General features: G+C 37.4%; 1 protein-coding gene across 1 annotated transcript in view; it reads left to right on the top strand.

Annotated features, from left to right (window-relative positions):
• Positions 1 to 27043, top strand: part of NFIB (nuclear factor I B) — a 247631-nt gene that overhangs the window by 137803 nt on the left and 82785 nt on the right. The window contains exons 3-4 of the mRNA XM_012554698.2: positions 596 to 649; positions 25441 to 25509. Of these exons, the coding sequence (XP_012410152.1) occupies positions 596 to 649; positions 25441 to 25509 (123 nt within the window). The remainder of the gene's footprint in view (positions 1 to 595; positions 650 to 25440; positions 25510 to 27043) is intronic.

Below are 27043 nucleotides of genomic sequence, written 5' to 3'. Positions count from 1 at the left end.
TTATGCTGTTCTTGGTGTTTGCAAATCGATTGCTATTATGGGATGTAGACAAATCTGGGCCTGGATCCAGTAGGTTGGGGGGATTATTGGAGTGGATATGTGTGCATGCACGTGAAATCCTGGAAAAGCACTCTCATTTTTATGTATTTTACTCATTGAATAAAAACATATTTTCAGGTTTTCTTTTTTTTTTTTTTTAGAGCATGTTTAATTACGCTCAGATTGCATTTCTAGGGAATGTATCTGCTTTATTTCATATTGCTTCTGACAGGCCTTGACATTTGCCCAACCTTCAAACCACCTTCAGTTGCTTTGTAGCCAGCCTCTTTGTTTCAAAAACGCCGTGCTTTATCCCAAGACTATTACGGATGACTGCTTTTATTTTTTTTCTTTTCACGTAGAAATATGTATAGACTCTCATCTCGCTTGATAAATAAAAGTGTTGTTACCAATCAGCTTGGGAAAGTAAACTTTATTTAAACACTCAACTTCATTGTTGTACCTTAAAAACAATTTTTTTAAAAGTCCTTTAGAGGATTGTGAAATTCTTTCAAAACAAATTAAAAGGAAAACATTTTCTGTGATTTCTTTACAGATTCTGGACAATCAGGAAGTCCAAGCCACAATGATCCTGCCAAGAATCCTCCAGGTAAATATGTGTTCCGGGACGTTTGCAATCTGACATTGTTGGAGAACAAAGGGTACCACTGTATAGATAAACACACCATAATTGGTCAGCTGCCTATTTTGTTCTGGCAGGCAGGTATTATCAGGACAAGATGTGATTCTGTTTAGGCCCTTTGCAGTGGCAAATACTTCCATATTGGCGTCATCCCTATTTACCTAATCACCAGCGTTTTAATCTTTGTTGGTGTTTCTTTGTAAATAAATATGAATGAATTTTGGTGTTAGGTGCTAAAAGTCTTTGCTGTTTGAAAGTTCCCCCCGCCCCCCCAGAAAAAAAGCCTTTTAGGTTTTCTTTTAAAACTCACAAGAAGAAGTTTTTCCATACTTTTTTTTATAGTTTATCAACTCTCATTACTTTAAAAAGGGTGGAGTGGTTGATTTTTTTTTTTTTTTTAATATTTCAGTGAGGGTTTTTTGCAAAAGAGTTATTATTCCATAAGGTTTTTGTTGGATCCCGAGAATCAGGAAATAATGAAAGTAGGACTTTTCCTTTAGTATAATGTATGCCAAATACCCTCTTTATTTTCAGAAGTTGTTCCAGATCTGAAAATAGGCTTTAATAACTTGGCTGTCTTCATAGTTTTGTTGCTACAAAGTCGGAATATGTAGCATTTTGTTTCTGATTTAGGAGTAGTATCTTTTCTCATGAGGTAAAACAAGCACGAGGAAGAATTTCTAATATTTCATTATCATAAGAGTTTTAATTACATTCATGACTGTGGTAAAAGAGTACTTTAGGAATAAAATAGCAAAAATAAAACAACACCCAAGTCAGCCAAATATACCTCCAACCTCCTCCCACAAATCTCTTCAATCTTTTCTTTGAAAACAAACCAAAAGGTTTATAAGAAGTAATGGTAATTGTTTCTTCAGGTAGACAGTTTTGGGTCCTTAATTGTTTCATCTTCTTTGTCGTAACGCTTAGCTAGTGTGAGGTTTGAATACTTAAGGAACCCCCAAAATTCCAAGAAAATATGTTAGACCAGTATGTTTTACACTGGTATCAGAAGGATACAGCAAGTAGATATGCAAGTAAAAATGTAAAATCAAAACAGAACATATTTTTTCTTTCTGAGTCTTCCCTACACTTTGCTTTTTATTTTTACCTTAGAAAAATTATCTTCTTCCAACTAGATAGTAACTTATTCCATATTATAAAAGAATTATATTGTTTGACAAAAGTAATATATAGATAAAATATAGAAAATTCTAGTTAAATAGATTTTAAAAGTAAATTAAGCTGATTTTAATTTTTTTCTACAAAATCATTTAATATTACTACAAATTGATAGCAAAACATTAAAAGAAGCCTGAAAAGTTTTAAATGTGACTGCCAGTTAAATTTATTATTTTACTTTTTTTCTGCATGTGATGGGAGAACAGAATTTTGTCAGTTGTCTTTCCAGACAATCTATTTAGAATGTGATCAGTTTTGCCAGAAATTTTCTGAAGATGAGTTAAGTTTTATTAACTTACAGTAAGCCTTTTAACTTTATAAGTATTTATTCTTTTTAGTTGTCTGATATTTTCTCTGTGTGGTACGTGATGGCCAAAAGTGAATTATTCCCAAACATTTCATGAAAGCCTTCTCGCTCATTTTATAAAGAATAGGGAAACAAATTCAGTAGAAGACAAGAGTAGATAAGTATTTCAAGTCCGACTAAACAAAGGGTATGTTCTTCATATTTGAATGACAGCTTGATTTGGAATTATTAAATCTGTTGTTGTTTGAAATGCATTTCTGAACACGTACAGAAGGGAAATATGCTCACCTAAGTATGTTCTCTATTTGAGTTGAATGAATAATCTCTGAGTAGGATTCGATTTTTTAGCATTTGTCAAGAAGCTTAGTTAAATTTTTCTTTTGCTACATTCAGCAGCAAAGACGATCTCTGAAATTATCTTAATTAAATTATGATAATCTCTTAAATTATCTGTTTGAATATCACATAGCAAACAGAAACAAACTTTCAGGGTAGAGCATGTCTAAATTTTTTCCACTTTTAAATTTTGCTTGGAAATCAGACCTTTCAGTGAACTGTGTCTTAAAACTGGGGTGTTATGATTAGCTGAAAATTGTATATATGTAAATTATACATTCACTGCCAGTTTTTCAGATTTCAAATATATGAGATACATGTAATATCAAAATTAAATTTAGTATGATTAGAATTTTCTATGATGATTCAGATGCACTCCATCAATATAACATGTTTTGTGTATCGTTATATTGTGGGCTTAACCATTGTGCTTATTAACAAATTTTGATTGAGGAAAGTAAAACCAGAGAGTTTGTTCTGTAATACCTTGAAATAAATGAAATCACTAGGAATATTTTTTCTGTTTTTAAATGTGAAAAATCCAAAATGATTAAAATTTTTGTTTTTCAATCAATTGGAATAAATTACACTTACTGTTAAAACTCCTTTCATAAGTGTGAGCATCTTTGTTATTTTGGAGCATAATTTGTCTTTAGGAGGCTCTTTTCATCTCTGTATCCTGACCTTGGCTGAAATTTGAAATCATCAAAGTTGAGATTCAGTATCTCGAGAAGGCACAATTTACTTACGGGAAAATTCAATCTCCTGCAGAAACCCTGATGGCGTAGTGGTTAAGAGCTATGGCTGCTAACCAAAAGGTCCACAGTTCCAATCCACCAGGTGCTACTTGGAAACCTTATGGGGCGGTTCTACTCTGTCCTATAGGGTCGTTATGAGTTGGAATCGACTCAACAGCAATGGGTTTTGGCCACAAGTTAAAAAAAAAAAAAAAGTTAAATCTATCTTGCTGCTGGTATTATAACGAGGAGAAGCTAAACTTTCGAGAAAGATCGCCTTGATTCTCAGCACTTTCTTACCCCTGATAGTTTTCCAGTGGGAGATGTGCAACCTATGGAAATTACTCCCATCTACTCCTATTCTTATTTGCTAACAGCTTGGGAAGAGATGGCAACAATTCCAGCCCTTTTAGAGATATAGGCTCTTTAGAAACTGTTCCCCACTGATGACATGAAGGTGGAATCCTATCCACTCATCCCATGTGTTCAGATGCATATGGCTGCCCACAAACACAACACTCCCTCTGCCTGGCTTTTCCCAGCCTCAGACAGGACTGTCTAACTTAAGAGATTCATCCTTATTGATTCAGAAAACCTTCTAAGGGTGACTCTAAAGCCCTTCAAACTGTAGTATAGATGTTTACTCTTAACTTTGGTCTCTTGATCGGGATTAGTACTTAGTGAGCACAAGCAAACAAAAGCAACTTATTTTTTGGGGGGGATATATGATATTTTTTAAAGCATTTAGGTAGTCTTTTTGTTATTTGAGGAGCCCTGGTGGCACAGTGGTTAAGTGCTCAGCAGTTCGAACCTACCAGCCACTCTGCGGGAGAAAGATGTGGCAATCTGCTTCTATAAAGATTACAGCCTTGGAAACCCTATGTGGTGGTTCTACTCTGTCCTATAGGGTTGCTATGATTTGGAATCGACTTGATGAAATTCTAAAAAGCATTTTAAAAAGCATTTAAGTAGCCTTGTTTTTTTAAATCCCGAGTATTGCAAATGGTTAGTGTGCTTGGCTGTTAATCAAAAGATTGGAAGTTGGAGTCCACCTAGAGCCACCTCAGAAGAAAGTCCTGGCAGTCTACTTCCAAAAAATCAGCCAATGAAAACCCTACTGTAACATACATGGAGTTGCCAAGAATCAGAGTCTACTGTACAGGAACTGGCTTATTGGTTGTTATTTTTAAAAGCATTTAAATGTCCTTTGTGATATTTCTTTATACTATTTATGATTTAATATTTTGTTTTATTCTCAGTTATAAGGCAGAGATCGGCACAGTAATCTTTTCAGGACTAAAGTCCTGTAAAAGTCTGATTCTGCCCCTAATGGGCCCAAGAACTTAGCCTTATTATTTTTGTCAAAAAGTAATTGGCTATTTCATTTTTTTTTTGTGATCCAAATCTCCCTTGTTTATGATAGAAGTTATATGTTTATATTCAGTTACTTTGTGAATATCAAATTAATCCCTTGTTTATGATAGTCAGAAATTATATGTTTATATTCAGTTGCTTTGTTAATATCAAATTAATAGAAGTACAAGCGTTCTCTCTCAACTCTAGCATATAACTCTTTTTTTTTTATTTATACAGCTTTTTTTTTTTTTAATTGTACTTCAGGTGAAGGCTTATAGAACAAATAGTTTCTCATGAAACAGTAGTACACATATTGTTTTATGACATGGGTTAACAACCCCACAACATGTCAACCTTCTAACTTCTCAACCTTTTTTTTTTGATGAAAATACACATAGCCAAAGATACACTGTTTCCAAAATTTCTACATGCACAGTTCAGTGACATTGACTACGCTCTTCCAATTGTGCTGTTATTCTCACTTAAGATGAAGGCTTACAGAACAAAATAGCTTCTCATTTAACAGTTACTACAAATGTTGCCCTATGTCAATGGTTAACAATCTCACAACACATCAGCAATATCCTTACTCAACCTTGGGTTCCCTATCAGCAACTTCCTTGTCCCCTTCTGCCTTCTGGCCCTTGTGACTGGACTACTATACCTCGTTAGTCTCATTTGGTTTTACGGGGCTGTCCACTCCCAGGCTGAACGGTGAACCTCGGAGATAACTTCACCACTGAGCTAAAAGGCTGTCTGGGGGCCATACTCTCGGGGTTTCTCCAGTCTCCTTTAGGCCAGTAAATCTGGTCTTTTTTTTGTGAGTTAGAATTATGTTCTACATCCTTCTCCAGCTCTGTCCAGAACCCTGTGTTGTGATCCTGGTCAGAGCAGTCAGTGGTGGTAGCCAGGCACCATCTAGCTGTACTGGACTCAGTCCGGTGGAGGCCTTGGTAGCTGTGGTCCGTTAGTCCTTCGGACTAATCTTTTCCTTGTATCCTGTTCTCTTCATTTTCCCTTGCTCCCGAAGGGATGAGACCAGTGGAGTATCTTAGATGGCCGCTCACAGGCTTTTAAGACCCCAGAAACTACTCACCAAGGTAGAATGTGGAGCATTGTCTTTATAAGCTGTGTCATGCCAATTGAGCTAGATGTTCCCCGAGACCCTGGTCCCCACAGCCCCCCGCCCAGCAGTTCGGTCCATCAGGGAGTTTGGATGTGTCTATGGGGCTTCTGTGACCTTTCCTTGTACAGGTTGTGCTAGTTTCCCCTGTATTGTGTACTGTCTCACCCTTCACCCAAGATACCACTTATCTATTGCCTATTTAGTATTTCCCCCCCACCCCTCCCATCCCTGGTAACCAACAAAGATTGTTACATTTTGTGTGTGAACTTTTCCATGGGTTTTTACAATAGAGGTCTCATACAATATTTGTCCTTTTGTGATTGACTTATTCACTCAGCATAATGTCCTCCAGTTTCATCCATGTTATGAGATGCTTCACAGATTCATCGTTGTTCTTTCCCGTTGCATAGTACTCCATTGTGTGTACGTACCATAGTTTGTTTATCCATTCATCTGTTGATGGGCATCTAGGTTGTTTCCATCGTTTTGCTATTGTGAACAATCTAGCATATAACTCTTGTGGGCCAAACAAACAAAGAAACGAAACCCGTTGCCATCGAGGTGACTTCGACTCATAGTGACCTTGTAGTGACACTATAGGACAGAGTAGAACTGCCCCATAGAGTTTCCAAGGAGAGCCTGCCGACATTTTGGTTAGCAGCCGTAGCACTTAACCACTATGCCATCAGGATTTCCGGACCAAACAAGGGTAACCATTAATTTAGGGATTTAGACTTAGAACCAATTTTATTTGTCATTATTGAAAACTCCACTGCCACTTTCAGCGTGTGATTGGATTGAAGCCTTTTAAAATTAGCTTTGACTTGCTCTATTATTTTCTGTCGCCACATTCTTTTTTGATTTCCCAACCTCCGTCAGTTGCCCAGTGCTGAAATGGGTGGTATCCAAGGAAAACCAGGGCAATCTAGAAGTTGTGTTTTTGCCTCTAAGTCAAATCCAAGCTGATGCCTCATTTTGGACTCCAGGAAGGCTGTAGTTTTATGGGGAGCTATTTCTTGGCTGGAAATTTAATGAAGAAATATTGAATCCTGGAACACCTAGGGAGACCTGGTGGTGCAGTGGTTAAGCATTAGGCTGCTAACCAAAAGATAGGCAGTTCGAATCCACTAGTTGCTCCTTGGAAACCGTATGGGACAGTTCTACTGTGTCCTATAGTGTCGCTATGAATTGGAATTGACTTGACAGAATTGGGTTTGGTTTTTAGGTTTTGGGCTCCTTGAGAGACTATGGCACTTTTTGCAAATTTTATGATGTAAACTCATGAAACATTCCAAGTACCATTAACCAGAGCTTTCTTATCTGGAACCAGATGGACTTACCATCCTACTTGTCTTTTTTTCCATATTTTACAAGGTTCTTGTGCTGTTTTGTATGGTGATTTTTGTATGCAGTCTGGGAAAACCTCAGGAAACTATCAGGATCATATCATAGGTGACTTGAGTAAGCCACTTTATATCCTCTCTGGAATAAGGATGAGGCCAAATAAATAACTGAGTAAATTTAATAAGGACTACCTGTTAAACATGGAGCCCTGGTGCTGCAGTGGTTAAGAGCCCTGATGCTAACCGAAAGTCAGCAGTTCGAATCCACCAAGCCGCTCCTTGGAAACCCTATAGGGCAGTTCTACTGGCTGATAGGGTCACTATGAGTTGGAATCGACTCAATGACAATGGGGTTTTGGTTGTCTATTAAACATAGCAGTATGCTTGCCTTGCATTTAAGAAATTCTTTAAATCATAAAATTTTGAGGTCCATTTCTCCCCAATCCTGTTTTAAAGATACTGAAACTGAAGCCAACAGAGGGTTGTTATGAACCTAATAAAAATTAACCTAAAATTTACCAAGAAAATTAGTCCAGCATCTGCAGTTTTAGTTCTCATCTGTGGAATCACTGGGACTCTATTTCTTTGACCTTTCACTTCACTTTTTCAGTATTTAGAATTGGGGACAAATTTAAAACCTGTTGCCATTGAGTTGATTCCTACTCATAGCGACCCGATAGGACAGAATAGAACTGCCCCATAGGGTTTCCAAGGAGTGGCTGGTGGATTCGAACCGCTGACCTTTAACTAACCATTATACCTTCTCCTAGTTACTGAAACAATAAAACATTTTCTTTGCTATTTGCATATGAAACCAGATAAATTTGCATAGGCCCCCCAGGACTTCCTAGAGTATGTTTTGTTTTAAAATATGGTGTTCAAAGTCCAAGAAAAGGGAAGATTTATTCTGGTATTTTTTATCATAGCCTTTTACTCCTTAATGAATAAGTTCCATCCATATTCACTCCTTCTGATATCCCCATTTATTGTACCATCAGAATCCAGATTTTTTTTTTTTTTTAAATGGGGGAAAATGCACTATTTCATGATACTTAGAAGGAATTTTAAACTTTGGCACTGGACAACATACAACTGACTGTAAACAGGCTTTCTATTCATGAAAGTATAAATAGAAAGACACTAAAAGGATTGGTTAACGGTGGTAAGCCCTGATGTCGTAGGTAAAGCTTTTAAGTAATTTGAGAATGAGGTCTGTGCAAGTCAGTGCTAAAATCAAAGACATTTTTTCTTAACAGATTTTTGTTTCAGAAGCCTTTTTTTCCTTCTTTATCCTCTAACTTCTTTGAAGACACTACATTCAATAAAGTTCTTAAATGTTCAAGTTCGGGATAGGATTCAGAGTAAAGAGGAGAGGACAAGGGAAGTGTTTTGTTCACAAGTTATTCTTAAAAGGGCACGTAGCTCTCAGCTACATATTTTTACAGGACACATTATGGGTGCTTGTTTACAACCCACTTCTCAAAGCTTCAGCTACCTAGCAGTTGGCACCATGCCCACCTTTACAATGGTTCTAGCCAGATTCCTTGTATTTAATTTGAGGAGGGGAAAAATGAAGACAATTTAGGAATATTCTGTAAGGTCATGAGAATAGGAGATATTTTTCCATATCTTCCTAATTACCTACCCTGTTATGCAACAAATACTGAGTGTCCGCTGGTTGCTGAGTTCAGAATTAGATACTACATTCCAGGAGAGGGTTGTGGGTTGAGTCAGTTCAAAATAAGTAGAGACAGCCATTTGCCCTTGGGGAGTTGGGTATATACACCATTCCATATCAAAAACAACAAACAACTCAGAGCTTTCTTTAGGTGGAATTATCAGCCAATAGATATTTATTGAACATTTATTATTGTGTACATGACATTATGCTATATGCTATGGAGAATAAAAAGTGAATTTTAAGTGAACCTTGCTCTACCGAAACTCTTATCTGTTTATAAATACATATGTCTATACGTATATAAACACATATGTGTATCTATGTATATATGCACACACATATAGATATATACGTATAGACACATAAATGTACATATACCTATATATGTATGTAAATTAGGAGCCCTGGTAGTGCGATGGTTAAGTGTTTTCAGCTGCTAACCAAAAGATTGGCTGTTCAGACGCACTCAGTGGCTCAATGGGAGAAAGACTTGGAGAGCTTCTCCTGTAAAGTTTACAGCCTAGGAAATCCTATGGAGCAGTTCTACTCTGCCACATGGGGTCACCATCAGTTGGAATTGACTGAACGGCACCTAATAGTAACATATACGTGTTATGATGAAGGCCGGATATTACTTAGTGCCATAACGCGAAGCATTGTGGCAGTTTAGACATGTGAAATACTGTTTCCAACCATTGGAGGGAGTGTGGTAGAATGGGAAGAGCATGAACTTTGGACTTAAGATTTTTTTCCTCAACCAAGGCTCCACCTTTCACCGTGAACATGCACGTGAACAGTCAACCAACTCCTCTGAAACTCAGTGCAGTCAATTACAGCTACTCCGTTTGTAAGGATCAGAGCAACTGGTGCTCAAGAAAAGTGAGGGTGTTTTGATCCTACTTTCTCTTGCAGCTGGGTGGATCAAGAAGGCTTCCTGAAGGGAGTGTCATCTGATGTGGAACCAAGTAGAAATGTGTTGAATTTTTTTACTGCACTCTTCTAAAGACTTAAGATGACATAGACAAAATCACAGGGCAAGATGAGATGTGTAAGAATAGAATGTTAGTGATTACATAAAAAAGGCAGAATAAACAGGTGTTTTCAAGTGTCATAGTGGAATAGAATTGTAGTAAGTGTTAGATAGTAAATTTTGTTCTAAAATGCATTTTGGTGTCAACGACAAAAGCAGAATGACAATTTGTTACATAGTTTTAAATGCTGACATGAGAAAGAGTACAAATGTATCTTTAGAGATAGTCCCCCACCTCCCCTGCAAGAATTTATCTCCTAGGCCCTTGTATTAATTAACCTTGTATAAACGTTTCCCCACTCATTTTTCCATAGTGTTCTACTTTCTGAAGCCACCAACCTTTCTATCTGTCCCTTCCTCTTCCTGGTCCTCTTCATATACCTCCCTTATTCTCTTGGCTCCTCCCTAGCAATTTATTTCTTATTTAAAAAGTAAAATCTTTTGCCGCTTGTGATGGTTAAGATTGTTGGTCAATTTGGCTGGGCCATGATTCTCAGTGTTTTAATGTGATCACTCCCATGATTGAATATACTGTGAGTAGCCAATCAGATGAAAGGGAGTCTCCTTGGGGGTGTGGCCTGCATCTGAATATAAGCAGACGTTCTGGCTTTTGGCTCTCACTGGATCCTGCAGCTGCCTCCTGTCATCCTTTCTCCAGTTCTTGGGACCTGAGCTGTAAGTTTATCAGCCGAACTTGGGATTCGTTGATCTTCACAGCCTGTGAGCGGAGCCCTGCTCTCTGACCTGCCGATCTTGGGTTCGCCAGCCCCTGGAGCTGTGTGACTCAGGAGAAACCTCGTGGTCTTGCCTCCTGATCTTGGAGTTCGTCAACCTTCACAGCCTGTGAGCGGGAGCCTTGCTCTCAGACCTGCTGACCTTGGGCTTACCAGCTTCTGCGGCTGCGTGACTAGGGAGAGGCCTCTACCCTGATCCACGGACTTGGGATGTTCTAGCCTCTACAGTTGCATGAGCTGTTTCCTTGATATAAATCTCTCTCTATATATGTATTATACACTTTACTGGTTTTGCTTCTCTAGAGGCCCAATCTAAGACACCACTCATTGAGACAACCCCCTTCAACCAAGTGTCGTATCTCTCTCTTTTTCATAATATGGAATGAAAGACTCTGAAATTCCATCTTGAATTCTCCTGCAATTGGGCTTGTGTCCCCACTGAAATGATTCTCACTGAATTCATGACTTCTTTTGGTCTGAATGCAGAGGCTCTTTTCCATTCTATTCTTGTTTACGTATTTTTGTACACTTATTTAATGATTCCATTGACCATGCTCTACTTAAACTTTTCTCTTGCCTTTGAAAACAGGACTCTTTCCTGGGATTCCATGGAACTTTCTCTTTTCTTTCAGTTGCTTTAGTGGCTTCTTCCCTCTTCTAAACCAGATTTTTGTTCTCAGTCCTATATGTGTCGTCAACACCTCCTGTAATTTTGACGTATAATCCATTTTTTGTTATCCCAAAATGCATACCTTTGGAACAGATCTCTCTTCTAAGTTTCAGACCCATGTGTCCAACTACATTTTGGATGTGTTTCTCTACATGTCCCATGGATAATTGAAATTTAACATTTCTAAAATTAAATTCATTTCCTTTTCCACCAGACTTTTTGCCTTCCTGTGTAAGATATCTTAGGACCACCAGCATTTATTCAGGTCCCTTTGCTTAGAGTACCTCATGAGTTCTCACTTATCTCATATTCATTCACATTCCACTTTTAAATGAATCTTGAATCCAACCTTAGCTCTAAGTTCCCATTGCCCTTATTTGGACTCCAGACACTATTTCTTGCCTGACTTTGTGCAGAGACCTTATATTTACCTTTCTTCTCTCCCAATTCTTTCTTTTTCTGATCCTGTGTACGAATAAACTTCATATAACATAAATCTGACTTGTTTAAAAGCCTCTGATGGCTCAGTTATGCCCGTATTCTCAGTCGTGGCTTTAGATACTGTATGACATTAGATACTAGCATCCCTTCTTTTCCCTTTCTTCCACAAGGTATGCTTTTTTCCCTGCAAGATAGCCCAATAAGCTCTTATCCATCCTTCATGCCCAAACTAGGCCTGCATCTTGTCTGACTGTCCCACAAAGAGTTGGGCATCTCTGTCTTCATTATCATTTCTGCTTTATTTATAAACATTTGTTTACACAGATCTCTCCTCTTGTTGTTGTTAGGTGCCATCGAGTAGGTTCTGAATCATAGCAACCCCATGTACAACAGAATGAAACACCACCCTGTCCTGTGACATCTTCACAATCGTTGTTATGCTTGAGCCCGTTGTTGCAGCCACTGAGTCAATCCATCTTGTTGAAGTTCTTCCTATTTTTGGCTGACCCTCTGCTTTACCAAGCATGATGTCCTCCTGGGAGGGTCCCTCCTGATAACTTGTCCACAGTATGTGAGACAAAGTCTCACCATCCTTTTTTTTTAAGGAGCATTCTGGCTGTACTTCTTCCATGACAGATTGTTCATTCTTCTGGCAGTCCATAGTATATTTGGTATTCTTTCCTAACACCATAATTCAAAGGCATCAATTCTTCTTTGATCTTCCTTATTCATTGTCCAGCTTTTGCATGCATATGTGGTGATTGAAAATTCCATGGCTTGGGTCAGGCACCCCTTAGTTCTCCAAGTGACATCTTTGCTTTTTAAACTTTAAAGAGGTCTTTTGCAGCAGATTTGCCCAATGTAATACATCATCTGAATTTCTTAACTGCTGCTCTCTCTTCTAGTAGATGGTTAATTTTTTAATGAGTAGTTTACTACTATAATCCAATATTTCTTTTGCTTGACACACTCTAAGAAACATTATTCAAGAAAGCTTGAATAGGATGTAAATACTTACAGACTGCTAGTGCAACTTTTTCACTTATAAAAAACGAGGCAGAGGTTAAGTGACTTGCTCCAGATCCCAATTTGTTATTGGTAAATGTAGCTTAAAATCCATGTTTTTCCTGGGTCAAATCCTTAAGTCGGTAGTAATCCCGCTACATTATTAGTACTTTTCTCCTTGACCCCTCTCTGCTGCCCCTGATAAATAATACAACTTATTGTGGTGCATTGCCTCTTGATAAAATGAGCCAAAAATTATCCTTATCTATATTTGACCTAGGTGTCCAAGTCTATACTCAGCTTATACTATAAAGAAAGCGAAGTAAGAAATGGTTGTATTGAGATGCTCTAGCAGGATCAAATCTGGATCTCCTGTCATACACAGTGGATGCCACGCTGGAGTTTCTGGGGAGTTGTAATGGCTGTCGCTGTTGGGAAAAGGGGCAGTGGGCAGAGGGTGAGGAGATGAACGAGGTGAATCTTGAGCGACTCATGTCTTAGTGGCGATGAGCTTGGAGAGTGATGTTAGCTGAGAGTTTCTTGAGGCCGTGGGGTTATTTTATTTTATATTCTGGAACTGGGGCCAGAATCCTGTTTTCACTGATAATCTTCATTCTTGACCCCATTAGAGATAATGCCTTATTTTCCCACTCTGTACCCTGAGCAGATCCACGTCTTCATGACATTCAGGAGGAAGAAAGGGAGACATGAATACCACTTGACTTTCAGATTTGGCTGAGTCATCATTAAAACCATGATGTGCATTTGTTCATAACATGAAACAACACTGTCATAATGCACTGTAAGATGCTGGCTCCATTGTCTATTTTGTGGCACTTGAAAACAATATCAGTGAATTTTAGTTCCAAAATTTTGTTATTTTGAGTCCTAGTCTTTTCCAAATCGAACTACTTTCCAAACAGAACAGTATGTTTCTAAGTAAGTAAGCAAGAAATAAAAGATAATTTTCATCAGTACATGATAAAGGGTTACCTTTTTGCTATTTTATGCTTAATCTGTCCTAGTTGATACCCAGAAATAAGCCACATAAGTTATGTAACTTTACATAGCGTTGATACTTAACAAAGGAGTGTCTATGAGATTTTGCGAGAGAGCAGATAGAAAAAGTAGAGGGAAAGGGCTCAGGGCACTGATGGGGTTACTCTTATAACTAAGACCCATTGCCTTCAAGTCGATTCCCACTCATAGTGACCCTATAGGACAGAGTAGAACTGCCCCATAGGGTTTCCAAGGAACGGTTGGTGGATTTGAACTGCCAACCTTTTGGTTAGCAGCTAAGCTCGTAACCACTGCACTGCCAGGGCTCCTATAACTAAGAAGAGGAAGGCAAATACGTTTTTAAAAGAGAGTTGGTGCAAAGCTGAATTTTTATGCATTCTTTTTTAAAGAAATACTTAACACTCTGTCTCTTTAACTAGATCATAGATCACCTAGATTATTTTAATAAATTTCCTCATCTCTGTGGCTGATATGCTTGCCTTAAGTCTTAATCCCTGTGATATATCCATTTCAGGCCTGTGGTGATTTCAGTCATGTGCAAATCTGATTATTTCATTCTACTTCTTATGCTTCAAAGGCCCCACTCTAGGCTAAAGCCTAACTCGTAGCATGGCATATAATATGGTCCTTCATGGTTTGGTTCCTGCTTAACCCTTCTGTGCCTACTTGGGCCGTGCATTTAGTGTTAGCCTGTCATGTGCTTCACCTTTGTATCTTTACTCATGTTGCTTCTCTGCCTGGATGCTCGTACCCCCTTGTTAATCACCTTGTCAATTGAATTGAGGTAGTGTTTAAAGTAACTTGGCAGAGAACCTGGTATATAGTAGACACTTCATAAATGATTCCCCTTGCCATTGAGTCGATTCTGACTCACAGTGACCCTATAGGACAGAGTAGAACTGCCCCATAGGGTTTCCAGGGAGCAGCTGGTGGATTGGAACTGCCGACCCTTTAGTTAGCAGCTGAGCGCTTAACCACTGTGCCACCAGGGCTCCTAATAAATGATGTTGTTGCTGTTGTTAGGTGCCGTTGAGTCGGTTCCAACTCATAGCGACCCTATGTACAACCGAACGAAACACTGCCTGGTCCTGCGCCGTCCTCAACAATCATTGCCATGCTTGATAACCACTATTAAATTATTATCATTATGATTATCATCATCATAATTGTTATTATTTTTATTAAAGTTATACAGTTAACAGATAGTAAGACAAGAATTCAGGTCTAAATCTGTTGACTAGACCCCTCATTCTCAATCCATATTCTGCACTTTCCTTGTTGTAGCCAAGGGAAAGCCATACACTTTTCTGGGGGCCAGACCCTCAGTCTGGATAGACTACCCTTTAAGTGAAAAGGAACTAGCAACCACAACAGGATGCGCTTGGTGAGGAAATACTGAAGAATAAGAAGAAGGGCACAGCATCAAGATGCAGACGATGTATCTTTGAAAATGATGAACTAGAAAAAAAATTAGAGAAAACAGTTTGTTTACTCAGAAGAAAAGACTTATATGAAAAAGGGGCAGAAAAAAGAATAGTTTCAATGAACAGGATAACTACGGGAGATGGAAAAGTATTACAAGAAAACCAAAGTTACTTGCATACAGTTAAAAATCTGCATTGGAGGAAAAAAAAAAAAAAGCCAGAATTGATCTAGTGGAAAATAATCACTGATCTAGAAAACAAACTTGATATATTTCGTCTAAAAGCAGAGGAAAAGAACCGAGGTGATGAAATGATGAAACAAACAAATAAACAAAAAAACAAACCAAACCCACTGCTTGGAGGGAGAATCGAAAACTGCGAGTTAACTGAAGTGTTCTGTGTGAAGAGATCAAGGCATTTAAGAGGGAAGTGGAATCAAAGACAAATGAAGAAAATTTTTATGAGCTAAAAATTATCTACATATGCAGATCAAAAGGAAACTATATTCAGCCAATAGTAATGAATTCTACCTATTTCTAAATATATCCTTTCATGCATAAAGAAGAAAATCTTGTAAGCATCCTAGAGGAAAAACCAGTTATCCATACACATGTATTTCTTTTTTGCTGATATTAACTATCAGAAGACAATTCAACTGAAATATATATTTTTATGTTCTAATCAAAGGAACAGAAATATATTCTTTGTTTCTCATGGTCTCAAAAAATGGAGTCCTGCATTTCCTTTGTAAAAATTTTAATTGAGACCTATTCTAACTGACAAAGTAATTGATCAAAATTAAAAAATAATTTAGGAATAGGAAAATCCTCAGGTATGTATCTATAAGATACAAATACAGATATAGACTAATGATGAGAGCAGTAGCCAATTAAGCAGAGCTATGCTTATGTAATTATTATAAGTAAGGTTGCAGACACAAATGTCAAAGTTAAAGGTAATTCTTGAAAATATAAAAACAAGAATTTAGTGACAATTATCTGGGCCCCAAATTCCAGATTACGTTTTTAAGGACGGAAAAGAGGAGGAATACTAGAAGTGGCAGACTGATTTTTCTCCTTTTAGGATACTTTGTTGTTAGATTTTACTAAAGAGTGTTATTTTATCTTAATTTCTATTTTTGCTTAGATCCATTATTAGAGATGTTTGCTACTTGATGCCAAGTACCTTTTCAACATCAATTGATACGATCATGTGATTTTTTTTTTTTTTTTTTGTCTCTGTCATGTTGATAGATTTCCTGATAGTCAATGGCCTTCATTCATGGAGTAAACTCTGCATGATAATGATGTGTTGTTCTTTGGATAACATCCTACATTCTATTTGATAATATTTCATTTAGAATTTTAGAAGTTGTATTTATATGTGCGTTTGGTCTTTAGGTGTTTGCTTGCTTGCTTTTTTTTTTTTTTTGATGGGGAGGTTACAAGTTTAGGTATTGAAGTTTTGCTGGCCCCATTTTAAAGGCTTGGGAGGGAGTTTATCATTTTCTAAGCCCTGGGAAAGTATAAATAACAGTGAATTTTATATTATTTAAAGTCTAGATACAGGATAGATAAAATCCAGCTGTGAACCCATCTGGACCTGGTGCCTTTTTCAAAGGTGGCTCTTTAATCACCTTTCTATTCTGTGCTAGGATTCTCAAACTTTTAGTGCCCATGATTCACCTGAGGATGTTGCTAAGCTGCAGATTGTGATTCTCAGAGTCTGGGGAGGAGCCTGAGATGCTGCATTTCTGAGAAGCTCCCAGGTTATGCCAGTGCTGTTGGTTCTGGGGCCTCACATTGCAAGGTGTTAGGGCACTGGTACCCAAAGTTTGCTGCACATTTGAATCACTTGGGGAGTTTTAAAAAATACTGATGCTCAGGACCCACCCCATACCTATTCAATCAGAATGTCTGAGAATGGGAGCCAGGCGTCAGTTGTTTTTCAAGAACCCCAGGTGGTTCCAGTGTTCAGCACATTTTGGGAATCACTTTGCTAAGATGCTTGGTCTACTCAGGTTTTCCACTTCTTTGGTCAGTTTGTGTTACTTTTATTTTACTAAGTAATTGCCCATTTGAGTTTTCAAAGTTGTGGTCAATAAATTGCATGTATTATTCTCTTTTAATTCTTTTAATGTATTTGGTTTCCATGGTTATGTCTTCTTTCTATTCCAGTACTTGTATATTTTTGATTTTTCTCTTTTTACTTAATCAGGCTTCCAAATGATTTTTCTTTTTTTACTGGTCTTTTCAGAGAATCATCTTTCGTTTTATTTATCGTTTTAACTTTTTCTCTCTTCTTCTGTTTTTATAATTTCAGCTGTTATCTTTAAATCTATCTTTTAAAATTTTTCTTGAGTTGTTTTGTTGTTTTCTACTATCTTCTGGTAAATAATTGGTTCTTTTTTTTTTTTTTTTCCTTTTCATAGCTTTTATAATTTCCCTTTTGATTTTCTCTTTGGTCCATGACTTATTTCCTTAATTTCCAGATCTTTCAGAAAATTTGCTCACTTTTTGTTATTTGTGTTTCATTTTATTGCCAAACTCATGGTGTGGCGTGAAAACATCTCTATTTTTTAAACTTTTTGTCTTTGGTCAGGGACATGATCAATTTTTATAAAATTTCATGGCTATGTCAAAAAATATAGTTTGTATTTAAAGGCTATAAGGTTAGTTTTAGTCTACTAGTCATGTTCCATTCTAAAAGAGATGTGTTCAAACTTCTCACTATAATCTGTAGTGTTATCAAGGTTCTTGTACTTTAATAGTTTTTCGTTTTACATATTTCTCCACAGTATTATTTGCACAAGTGGGGTTTATGATTTATCTCCTTCATCAATTGGGCCTTTTATCCATTCATAATAGTCTTCATCTGGTTGATTGTAATTCACCTTAAATTCCATATTAATTGTTACTGACACTGTTGTTTTGTTTGTTTAAAATTACCTGGTTTCTCTTTGCCTGCCCATTTCTTTTCAACTTTTTGTTCTTTTCCTTGTTGTTATCACTTTGTCATAAGTGTGTTCCTTGAAAAAAGCTGGATTTTATTTTTTTCAGTGAATCTCTCTTTAAGGGAAAATTCAGTCCATTCACATTTATCTTAATGACTAATATACTTGATTTGTCCTTCGATTTTACTTTATATTTATTACTTATTTTACATACTATTTCCTTATTGTTGTCTTGATAAAGTTGTGCATTACATTTTGTTTTCTAACTTGGAAGTTTTTCTACCTTCTTTTTCCCTGCTCTCAAAATGAAATGTCTGTCTATTATTATTTGAAAACAATATGCAGTTTTTATGTATTGACTCATGGGTACTATGATTATCATCCTTATTTTAGAGAAGAGAAGTTTGAGGTGTAGAGAAGTAAGCAGCTTACCTAAGGTATTTGTATCAAGTGGCAGAGCTGAGACACAAATTCTCCAGGCCTTCTAGCTCCAGAGTTGCCCTCTTAGCTCTTATGCTCTTGTGCATTTGGATGGAGTCACACCTTCCCAATCCATAGAAAAGATAAGAGGACATGCACAATCATTTTTGTAATACCATAAAAATAAACATGGCCCATTTAGTAAACCATAAATTATCTGTGCTAATAAATTTGAAAATCTGACAGGATTGATGATTTTTCATGGAAAATATATAATAAAATTGACTCAGGTATAAATATAAATAGAGTAATAATCATGAAAGACTCAAAGTTGCCTAAGAATGTTCTCTGAAATAGATTCTGGGATGATGATTTTACCAGTGAGTTTTTTCACACTTTGAAGAACTTGCCAAGAAACCTTATTTTGTTCTCTTCCGGAGAATGAAAAATAATAGATTGCCATCCAAACCATTTTATGAAGCAAGCATATAACCCTGGTATGAAAACTTGACAAAACAAAAGACAAAAGGTTCCCAACTATGTATAGAAAATTTGGAAGAAACTGTTAGCAAACCAGTTCAACAGAAATTGAAGGAACTATCTTCCATAGAGAAGCAAAAATAATTTAAGAAACAAGTAATATGTAACACCAATAAATGCTGTAAGGGAAAAAAAAAGGGTAATCTTTTACTGATCCAAAAAAACATTTGATAGTGTTCAATACTCGTGCTCATCAGAAAACTTTAAAAAACTCTGAGAAAACTAGGGATAAATAAATACTTCCTCATATGATGAGAAAAAAACTCAACGATAATAGCCAACATTAATAATTAACAGTGAAACTCTAGAAACAGTCTCACGAATATTAGGAATAAAATATCTGCTAGTCCATTTCCTATTTTACGTATATTTCAATGTTTACATATATTTCAAATAGTACATATGTATTGAAAAATCCAACTTTATTATAATTAAATTAATGAAAATTATAACATTAAGTAATAACATCTTTCCCCAATCAGCTTGCCTCAGTTATAAGCAAATTCTTACTCATATGTAATGCTGAATGGACACTCTCATGCCTGCCTGAGGAAGTATAAATTTGCAAAAATCTTTATGGAAAGCCGTTGACAGTTTGTACCAAGAGCTTTAAATGCATTTATGTCCTTTGACCGACTAATTCCACTTCTGGGAACTCCAGTCTAAGGAAATCATGAGAATTACTGACAAAGATTCGTGTATGAGGATGTTAATTGCAGGGCTGTTTATAGTATTTTTTTTTTTTAAATGGGAAATAACCTAAATTGCCAAACAATAGAATGATTGACTAAAGCATGACATAGTGATACAGTGTAATATTATATAGTTATTAAAACTGTGCTTTTGAAAAACATTTAATCTAAAAGGAAAGATACAATATTAACCAGAAAAAAGCAGGGTACACACATTTATTTAAATTTGATCCCAATTTTGTAAAAAAAAAATTATTTATATACGCATATTATTTATCTGCAGAAAATTTTTTTAAAAACTAAAAAGAAATACTGAAAAAAAGTACAAATAACATTAACACAGCACTATACCAGTGTGTTAAAAGGAACTTTTTGACTCCCTTGCAGGTCATCATGGTTTTACATTTTAAATGGAAGAATATACTTAATTCTAAATTAAAATTAGAAATTTAGCCTTGGCTGTAGACTGAGGTTCAGTACGTGTGCAGAGAATCATTATCTTTGCAGTGATGTATATTTCCATTTTATAATCACAGATTTCAACCTCAGCCATGGACCGTTCAAACCAGTTGAAACGCTGTAGATGGAACCACATTTCTTAATAACACTATCAGAAAATCATCAATGAGTCAGTTGTAGTATCTGAAGTTATATGAAGATTGGCAAAGAGCTAGTGTGAAATAATCTCATCTTCTCCCCGTTGGTACATATAAATAAAGGGTTTGTTGTCGTTGTTAGCGGCCATTGAGTCGGCCTCTGAGTCATGGCAAACCTTGTGATCCATAGGGTTTTCATTGGCTGATTTTTTGGAAGTAGATCACCAGCTCTTTCTTCCTAGTCTGTCTTAGCCTGGAAGCTCTGCTGACACCTTTTCAGGTTTATAGCAACACACAAGCCTCCACTGACTGATGGGTGATGGCTGTGCTTGAGGTTCATTGCCTGGGAATGGAACCCAGGTCTCCCACGTGACAGGGGAGAATTCTCCCACTGAACTACCACTGCCCCAAACAAAGGGTTTGGGCCATCTTATACACACTGTTGCAGGAAATGAGTAACTGGAATTGAAGTGCTGATAAACACCTGCGAGGCACCTACTATCCACCTGTGCTTTTGTCCAAATGAGCAATGCATGAAAACTAACGTAGGACTATAGCCCTATAAAATAGTGGAATCTGAGGGTTGGAATGGGCTACTCCCTGCCTCTGTAGACACAAGTTTCTGAATCTGTAAAATGGCAATAATAATACTACAGAGATCATAGCGTAACAGTGAGCATTAAGTGAACTAATGCTTGTGAAGGTCTAAGTGCAGTGCTTGGCACACGTTGGTTATTATTACCTTTGCAAGCTTTCACTTGCTTTTTTAGGACATTTCCCATTGGATAACAAATCTGTTTATTGAGCCAAAAATCAGCTCCTGAAACCATGCAGAAGAAGCTGAATTCACCGTCTGTATAACAGTTCTTCAAATACTTGAAGACAGCTCTCATGAATTTAATAACTGCTTTCTGTGGCTTTTTTTTTTTTTTTTTAATTTCAAGAATAGAACACAGTAGACTTTAAAAATGAGCGTTAACAGTCTTTTTTGGATTTTCTATGTAAATGTTGTTTAACATTCAAATGGTGCTGATTATAATTTGAGATATTAACAGTTAGATATGCCATTGTGTCCTCTGTTATTGTTTGTAAAGGAGGTTAAACACTATATTAACTTCTGAGTAGTGATTTACTGTTGCTTTTGTTAGAGAAAAATAAAAAAAGAAGTAAAATAATGTAATTGGAAACTGCCTTTGAGAATTTTCAGTTTGCAGAGGTCTTTATTTCCTACTCAATTTTATTTTTTAAGAAAGCATACACGTAGTGTAAATACAGCATCACATAAATGCAGAGTTGTTCTTTTTTCCCTAGTTTAAGCTGTTGTGTAATATTGCTGTGTAATCATTAAGCAGCTGCTCTGCCTCAGAGATGCTCGTATTTCCTTTGCTAGATGAAGGGAATGCAGTATGTGAATGTCTCCAAATTGCTTTAAGATCCTTGGTCTTTTTATAGGCCATCTAGATTCACAATGGTCTCTGTAACATGTGAAAACCTAGTTTCTGAAGGTCCCTTGTGGCCTGGGAGTTACAGCTGGGTTGTGTTAATGGCAAAAACTTGTATTTTGCTGAGTCTCACCCTATATACTAGCACGGGACTCCTGACCCCCTGCAAGATTCTCTGTAGTTATCTTGTGGGCACCCCGAAGTAGCATCTCTTGCATGCTTGTGAGCAAGCACTACTAGTATCCAAGTACTGTGTTGTCCGCCATTTTTTCTGTACTCTGCCTTGTCCTGGGTAAGGCCTATCCACTGCAAAGGCCTGTTGCCTACAAAGATGCAGGAAGGTGGCAGCCGTCTGCTCCAAGGTCTGTCTTAGTCTCCTCCATGGCCTGATCCCCACCCATCCCACTGCCACAGGGCCTTTGTCCTCGGGAGCCCTCCCTTCACTAAAGTCTCACTATGCTCCATTCACAAGTGGAGCCGAATGGGACTTCTGGTGTTGCATTTTCACCAGTGGGTGCCAAAGCAGTTCTCACACGTTTCCAGCGCCTTTCAGAGCTTTAGTAAAATAACTCATTCAGTTTGCCTTCTGGATTCCCTTTCCTTAGAACTTGAGGAATTGGGGGTGGATGGTGGGGAAACACCTTGTTGGATTCTGAGTTGCCTTTCCTTTGCTGTGAGATAGTCTTTGTATTTCCTATGTTCAACTGCCTCATTCTCTTCCCACTGGTAAAATGAACTTTGAGGTGGCTCCCCGGTCTCTTCCAGTCAGGCTCTCGACAAGCCCACACACTAGTCCATCTGAATGGGATGCTTTAGGAGCAAATGGGCCCCAAGTATACATGTAAAAAAGAAACACTAGGTTAATAAGGAAATGAACTTTCAGCTTATATCTACATATTGGACAGTTATATGTAAATGGTAACTTATTCACTCACTCGTTCATTAATTCATTTTATGAATATTTTGGAGGTCTTACTCTGTATACGTTACACACTTCTAATTCCTTGGAAGATATTTTGTACTGAATGCCTAAGACTATACATCAGTACCCAACAGCATCAGGGATAGAATCTGATTCTAATTATTACTCCTTCCCCAAAGGGAAGTTTTAGCTTTCCCCACAGCCTAAGCTCCTCAGCAGTGAGTTTCTGGGAGTGACATGGATCAGTCGTTATCTTTCAGTATCTTAAACCGGCTATATCTATCCTGTTATAAAATGACTGATGTATTAATTTGTGACCTCGTTTTTAAAAGTTGAATTTTAAGATTTTGTTTCCCTAGTGTTTATTTAGGGCTTCCTTTACATCGACGACACTGAGTTAGTTGCTCTGGGAGATGCAGAGATGAACAAAATGCAGTCACTCCCCTAACTGAACGAGCTGATAATCCTGTAAGGGAAACAGGACTTGAAAGCAGAAAGCTTGGAAAACCTGGGTGTGCAAAGTGCTGTAAAATAAGTACAGGCTAGGTGCTATGCGAGTACAGAGGAAAGAGATTATTTCTGGCTGCAACTGGGGGTGAGAGAGGAGGGTGAGGGAACGATTTATGGAGTGGGCAGTGGTTGAGCTAAACATGGAAGGATGCGAGTGGGACATGAAGCTCAGATAGAGCTGCAGGAGAAGGATATGGGGGCAGGCATTTGCTGAGGGCCATTGGGTGGTGACAAAGAAACTTCTCTGACTGGTTAAGGACATGAGCTGTAGTCATGATAACTAAGATTTTTGTATTTAATGTAGCTACTGTAGTAAATTTACCATATGTAAAATAAAGTACAACAAACTATACTTTAAAACAACAACAAAATCAACAACAACAACAACAAACACGAGTACAATGATAACCTACAGCGGGCCAGAAGATTTAAAATATCTCATTCTTTAATATTGCAAAGGGATCAGTATCCTTTTCTTTTGTATTCATGGCACTTAGCACCTTGTACAGTGCTGTTTACATACAAGTTTCTCAATGATCACTGAAATGAATTCAACCTGGTGAAAAATTAATTACTCAAGAACTAGAAGTTTCTTAAAATAGAGTTGCATCAACTGGGGATACTTGTTATTGTCCTCTGAAAATGTGTATGTATTTTTTTCAGAGTAATGGCTTAATAGGAAACCAAAACTTTATTGCCAACTGAGATGCTGTAATTCCTAGTCACGTAAGAACCCTTGTGGTTCTTAGGAGGGTGGGTGGCTATAAAACAGCGTTCGGACATACATGCATGGTTCCTTGGTCCACAGAAATGAAGCATATATGCTAATTCAATGATTTTCTGTCTTTTCATGCTTTGTACAGTTAAAAAGCAATGCAGTGACTTTTGTTCTGGTAAATTTCTTAAATAACAATTTACAAATAACGTGGGATGGTCTGGAGTCCAGTGCGCGCCATTTTGGTAGGCTGATTGTTGGCTCCACTGACCTATCTTAATTCATTGGGAACATCTAATCGGTGCTTACCATAAGTTTTGTATTTTTATCTCAGTATTCATAGCAGCTCTGTGAGGGAAATAATAAAATTGTCTCTATAGATGAGAAATCTGAGGCCAAAGAGATCTAATGATGTGGCCAAGATTCCACAGCTAGTAAACTGTGGTGCTGGAATTCAATCCCAGATCTGACTTGAGTACCCCATGTTGCTCAACCATCCCGGCACTGACTAATCCCCTGGTCAGCCCCAAAGCTTTATGGAAAATCCAATGAAATTGTCCATTCTTTTAATCTAGAGTTTTCTTCCTGGAAGCATTTCAATTCTGAGGATTGTCATACTGTTCCAGTTCTCTCCCTCAGAGGCAGGTAGTAAACCTGATCACTCCTTCCTAAGGTAGTCTCCCTTCTCGCCCCTAATATATTTCCTTCAGGTAGGTGAGAACCTGAGGGACTTGACTGGTGTTTCTGTGGGTCCTCAAGTCTTGTCCTGCACATTGCTAGACCCACCACAGAACAGGTCTGAACTTACTCAGGTGCTGGAACTGTGGGTCACAGCCACTGTTGACCTTGTGTCTAGATACCACATAAGGGTCATGTACATTCACAGAGGCCTGGATTCACTACCATTTGCCGGAAAAAGTGTCCAGTTCTTGAAATGAAGAGTCCAAGAGAATAGTAGCAAACTTGAGGGAAGCAGTGGGATATTGTGGGGTGTATTAAAGGTTTCTGGAAATAGCTTGCTGAAGAATATTGCTGTATGTACAAGTCCTGCTTTTGTGTGATTCGTGACCCTCGAACGAGGGTGGGAGTGCTGGTAACAGCAGCTTACTTTTCTTTAATCAGGGAAGGATTTGTGAAAGAACAGTGGTTTCAAGAGATCTTTGAAGTATTTCCAACAAGGTGTTAATTGTGGTTATGGTTTTCCTTTTTTTTTTTTTTTAAATGGTTGGACTTTAGTCTACCAGGTGCTACTGAGCTGACTGCATTCAGTGAGTACCCTCGACCTTCCTTCTGTGCGCGTGGGACATGGCAAATAAAACCACACAGATTACCCTGTACATTAGGCAAGCTAAGAAAAAATTCCCTAGCAGATTATTTAGCATCTAAACTTTTTGCTTTTGTTTAAACAGAGCCAGTTTGCATTCAAGAGTTTCACATTTACTTGTTCTTGTTGTGTGCATACTTGGGTTTTTGTTCTAACCTTTGGTTTAAACGCATTTCAACAAAGTCTAGTGTTTAATCATTTATTTTACTTCCTGCTTATGCTGATCTTTTTCCCCTTGATGTTTATTTTCAGGATACCTTGAGGATAGTTTTGTAAAATCTGGAGTCTTCAATGTTTCAGAACTTGTCAGGGTTTCCAGAAGTAAGTAAATTATTTTCTTATTTAATTACACAGTATGATTGAGAATATTTTATATTTCGAACCTAAAAACACATAGTGTATGGAGAGTGACTAAATATTAGGAGAATTAGAGTTTAAAGTTTCAGACTTTTTGATGAAATTATAAATAAAAACACTGGCTCTGTTTTTCTAAAATAGTCACATTCCAATCATTAAAACTTTCTATTGTACAAAATTTTTGGCGAGGGGTAAGGGGGTTATTCTGATTGCTGCGTGATTGGTGTTCATTTAATTCGCTGTTCTCTCTGTGACTATAGATGGTCATTTATATCAAAGGAAGTGTGATTAATTAAATGTACTCCATGTTGTTATTATAACCCACATAAGTTTCCTGTAGATAAGTGGTTTTTCATTTTACTGACATTTTGGTGGGGGGTTGGAGATGTACAGGATATACACACTAGCATGCAGAGCATAGAGAGATGCAAAAATTAACTTTGCAGATTGTAGTTGGATATAGATAGAAAGCATTGTTATCCAAAACAATGCTGAATTGTTTTCAACTGGCTACTTCACCTGAGACGCCATTCTTGGCAGGCCAGATCAGACTTTTCTAGGCTAAATTCACCTGCCCAGCTACCTTAGCAAGGGGGACGTTCCCTTGGTTAACTCTTCTACTTATTACTAGCATGTACTAATAGATCTAAGATGCAGATCTTAACACACTGATTATTTTAAAGGAGCTGAAGCGTTTCTTTTTGTTCTCGTCTCTGATTTAGCTTTATTTATATAACTTTGAAGGGTACGTTTTCACCTGACATTTTGATAGAGAGCATCACAGTTGGAAGTGACGTTATTCAGATGATGTACTAGCACTTTGGTCTTTGTTTAAGCTGTGTTTCTCATTTGGGTCAAATTCAGAGGGCATGGACAAGAATTATAATGATTCAAAAAGAACAAAGTATGAGTGAGTTACTGAGTGTAAGAATAGGCAGTGCTTCAGAGTTCTGTTTGGCGAAGGACTCTCCAAGCCAGTAGGTGACGTGTGTCTTTTGAACTGTAGTTTCTCAAACAGCTCTAATTTCTAAAGTGGCCAGTGCAAATAGCATGCATCTTAGGGAGTTGTATACATGAACATTTATGACCTTAAGTAATTTGTCTTTTCTGGCATAATTCTGGAGCAGATAAATGTATGCTTAAATACTTCTGTCATGGGTCCATTTACTTGGGGGTGGTATAGGAGAAGAAACCCTAATATCCTGTATCCTAGGAGTTCCAGGCTACATAATTGCTGAGCATGAGGATTCTCATGGTCTACTCCATTCACCAAGGCAGTAAGCCTTGTGTGTTTTCCCAGACCAGTTTGTTGTACGTGAAGGTCTTGGATATTTGAAAAGTTTTTAAAATTATATTATTAATTTTTTAAATTTGGAAAAGAACATGCCTGACTCATTCACTACCACTTACCAACATCATGTAATGAGGGAGATACTTGAAGGTGCGTGCATGTGGTGTGTGTCTTCCACATACAACTTTGTTATTGTTGTCAGGTGCC

Source organism: Trichechus manatus, unplaced genomic scaffold (assembly GCF_000243295.1).
Source record: "Trichechus manatus latirostris isolate Lorelei unplaced genomic scaffold, TriManLat1.0 scaffold00025, whole genome shotgun sequence".
In the NCBI taxonomy this organism is placed as follows: domain Eukaryota; kingdom Metazoa; phylum Chordata; class Mammalia; order Sirenia; family Trichechidae; genus Trichechus; species Trichechus manatus.
Note: the sequence above shows the minus strand (reverse complement) of the source record. Positions and strands in the feature narration are given on the sequence as shown.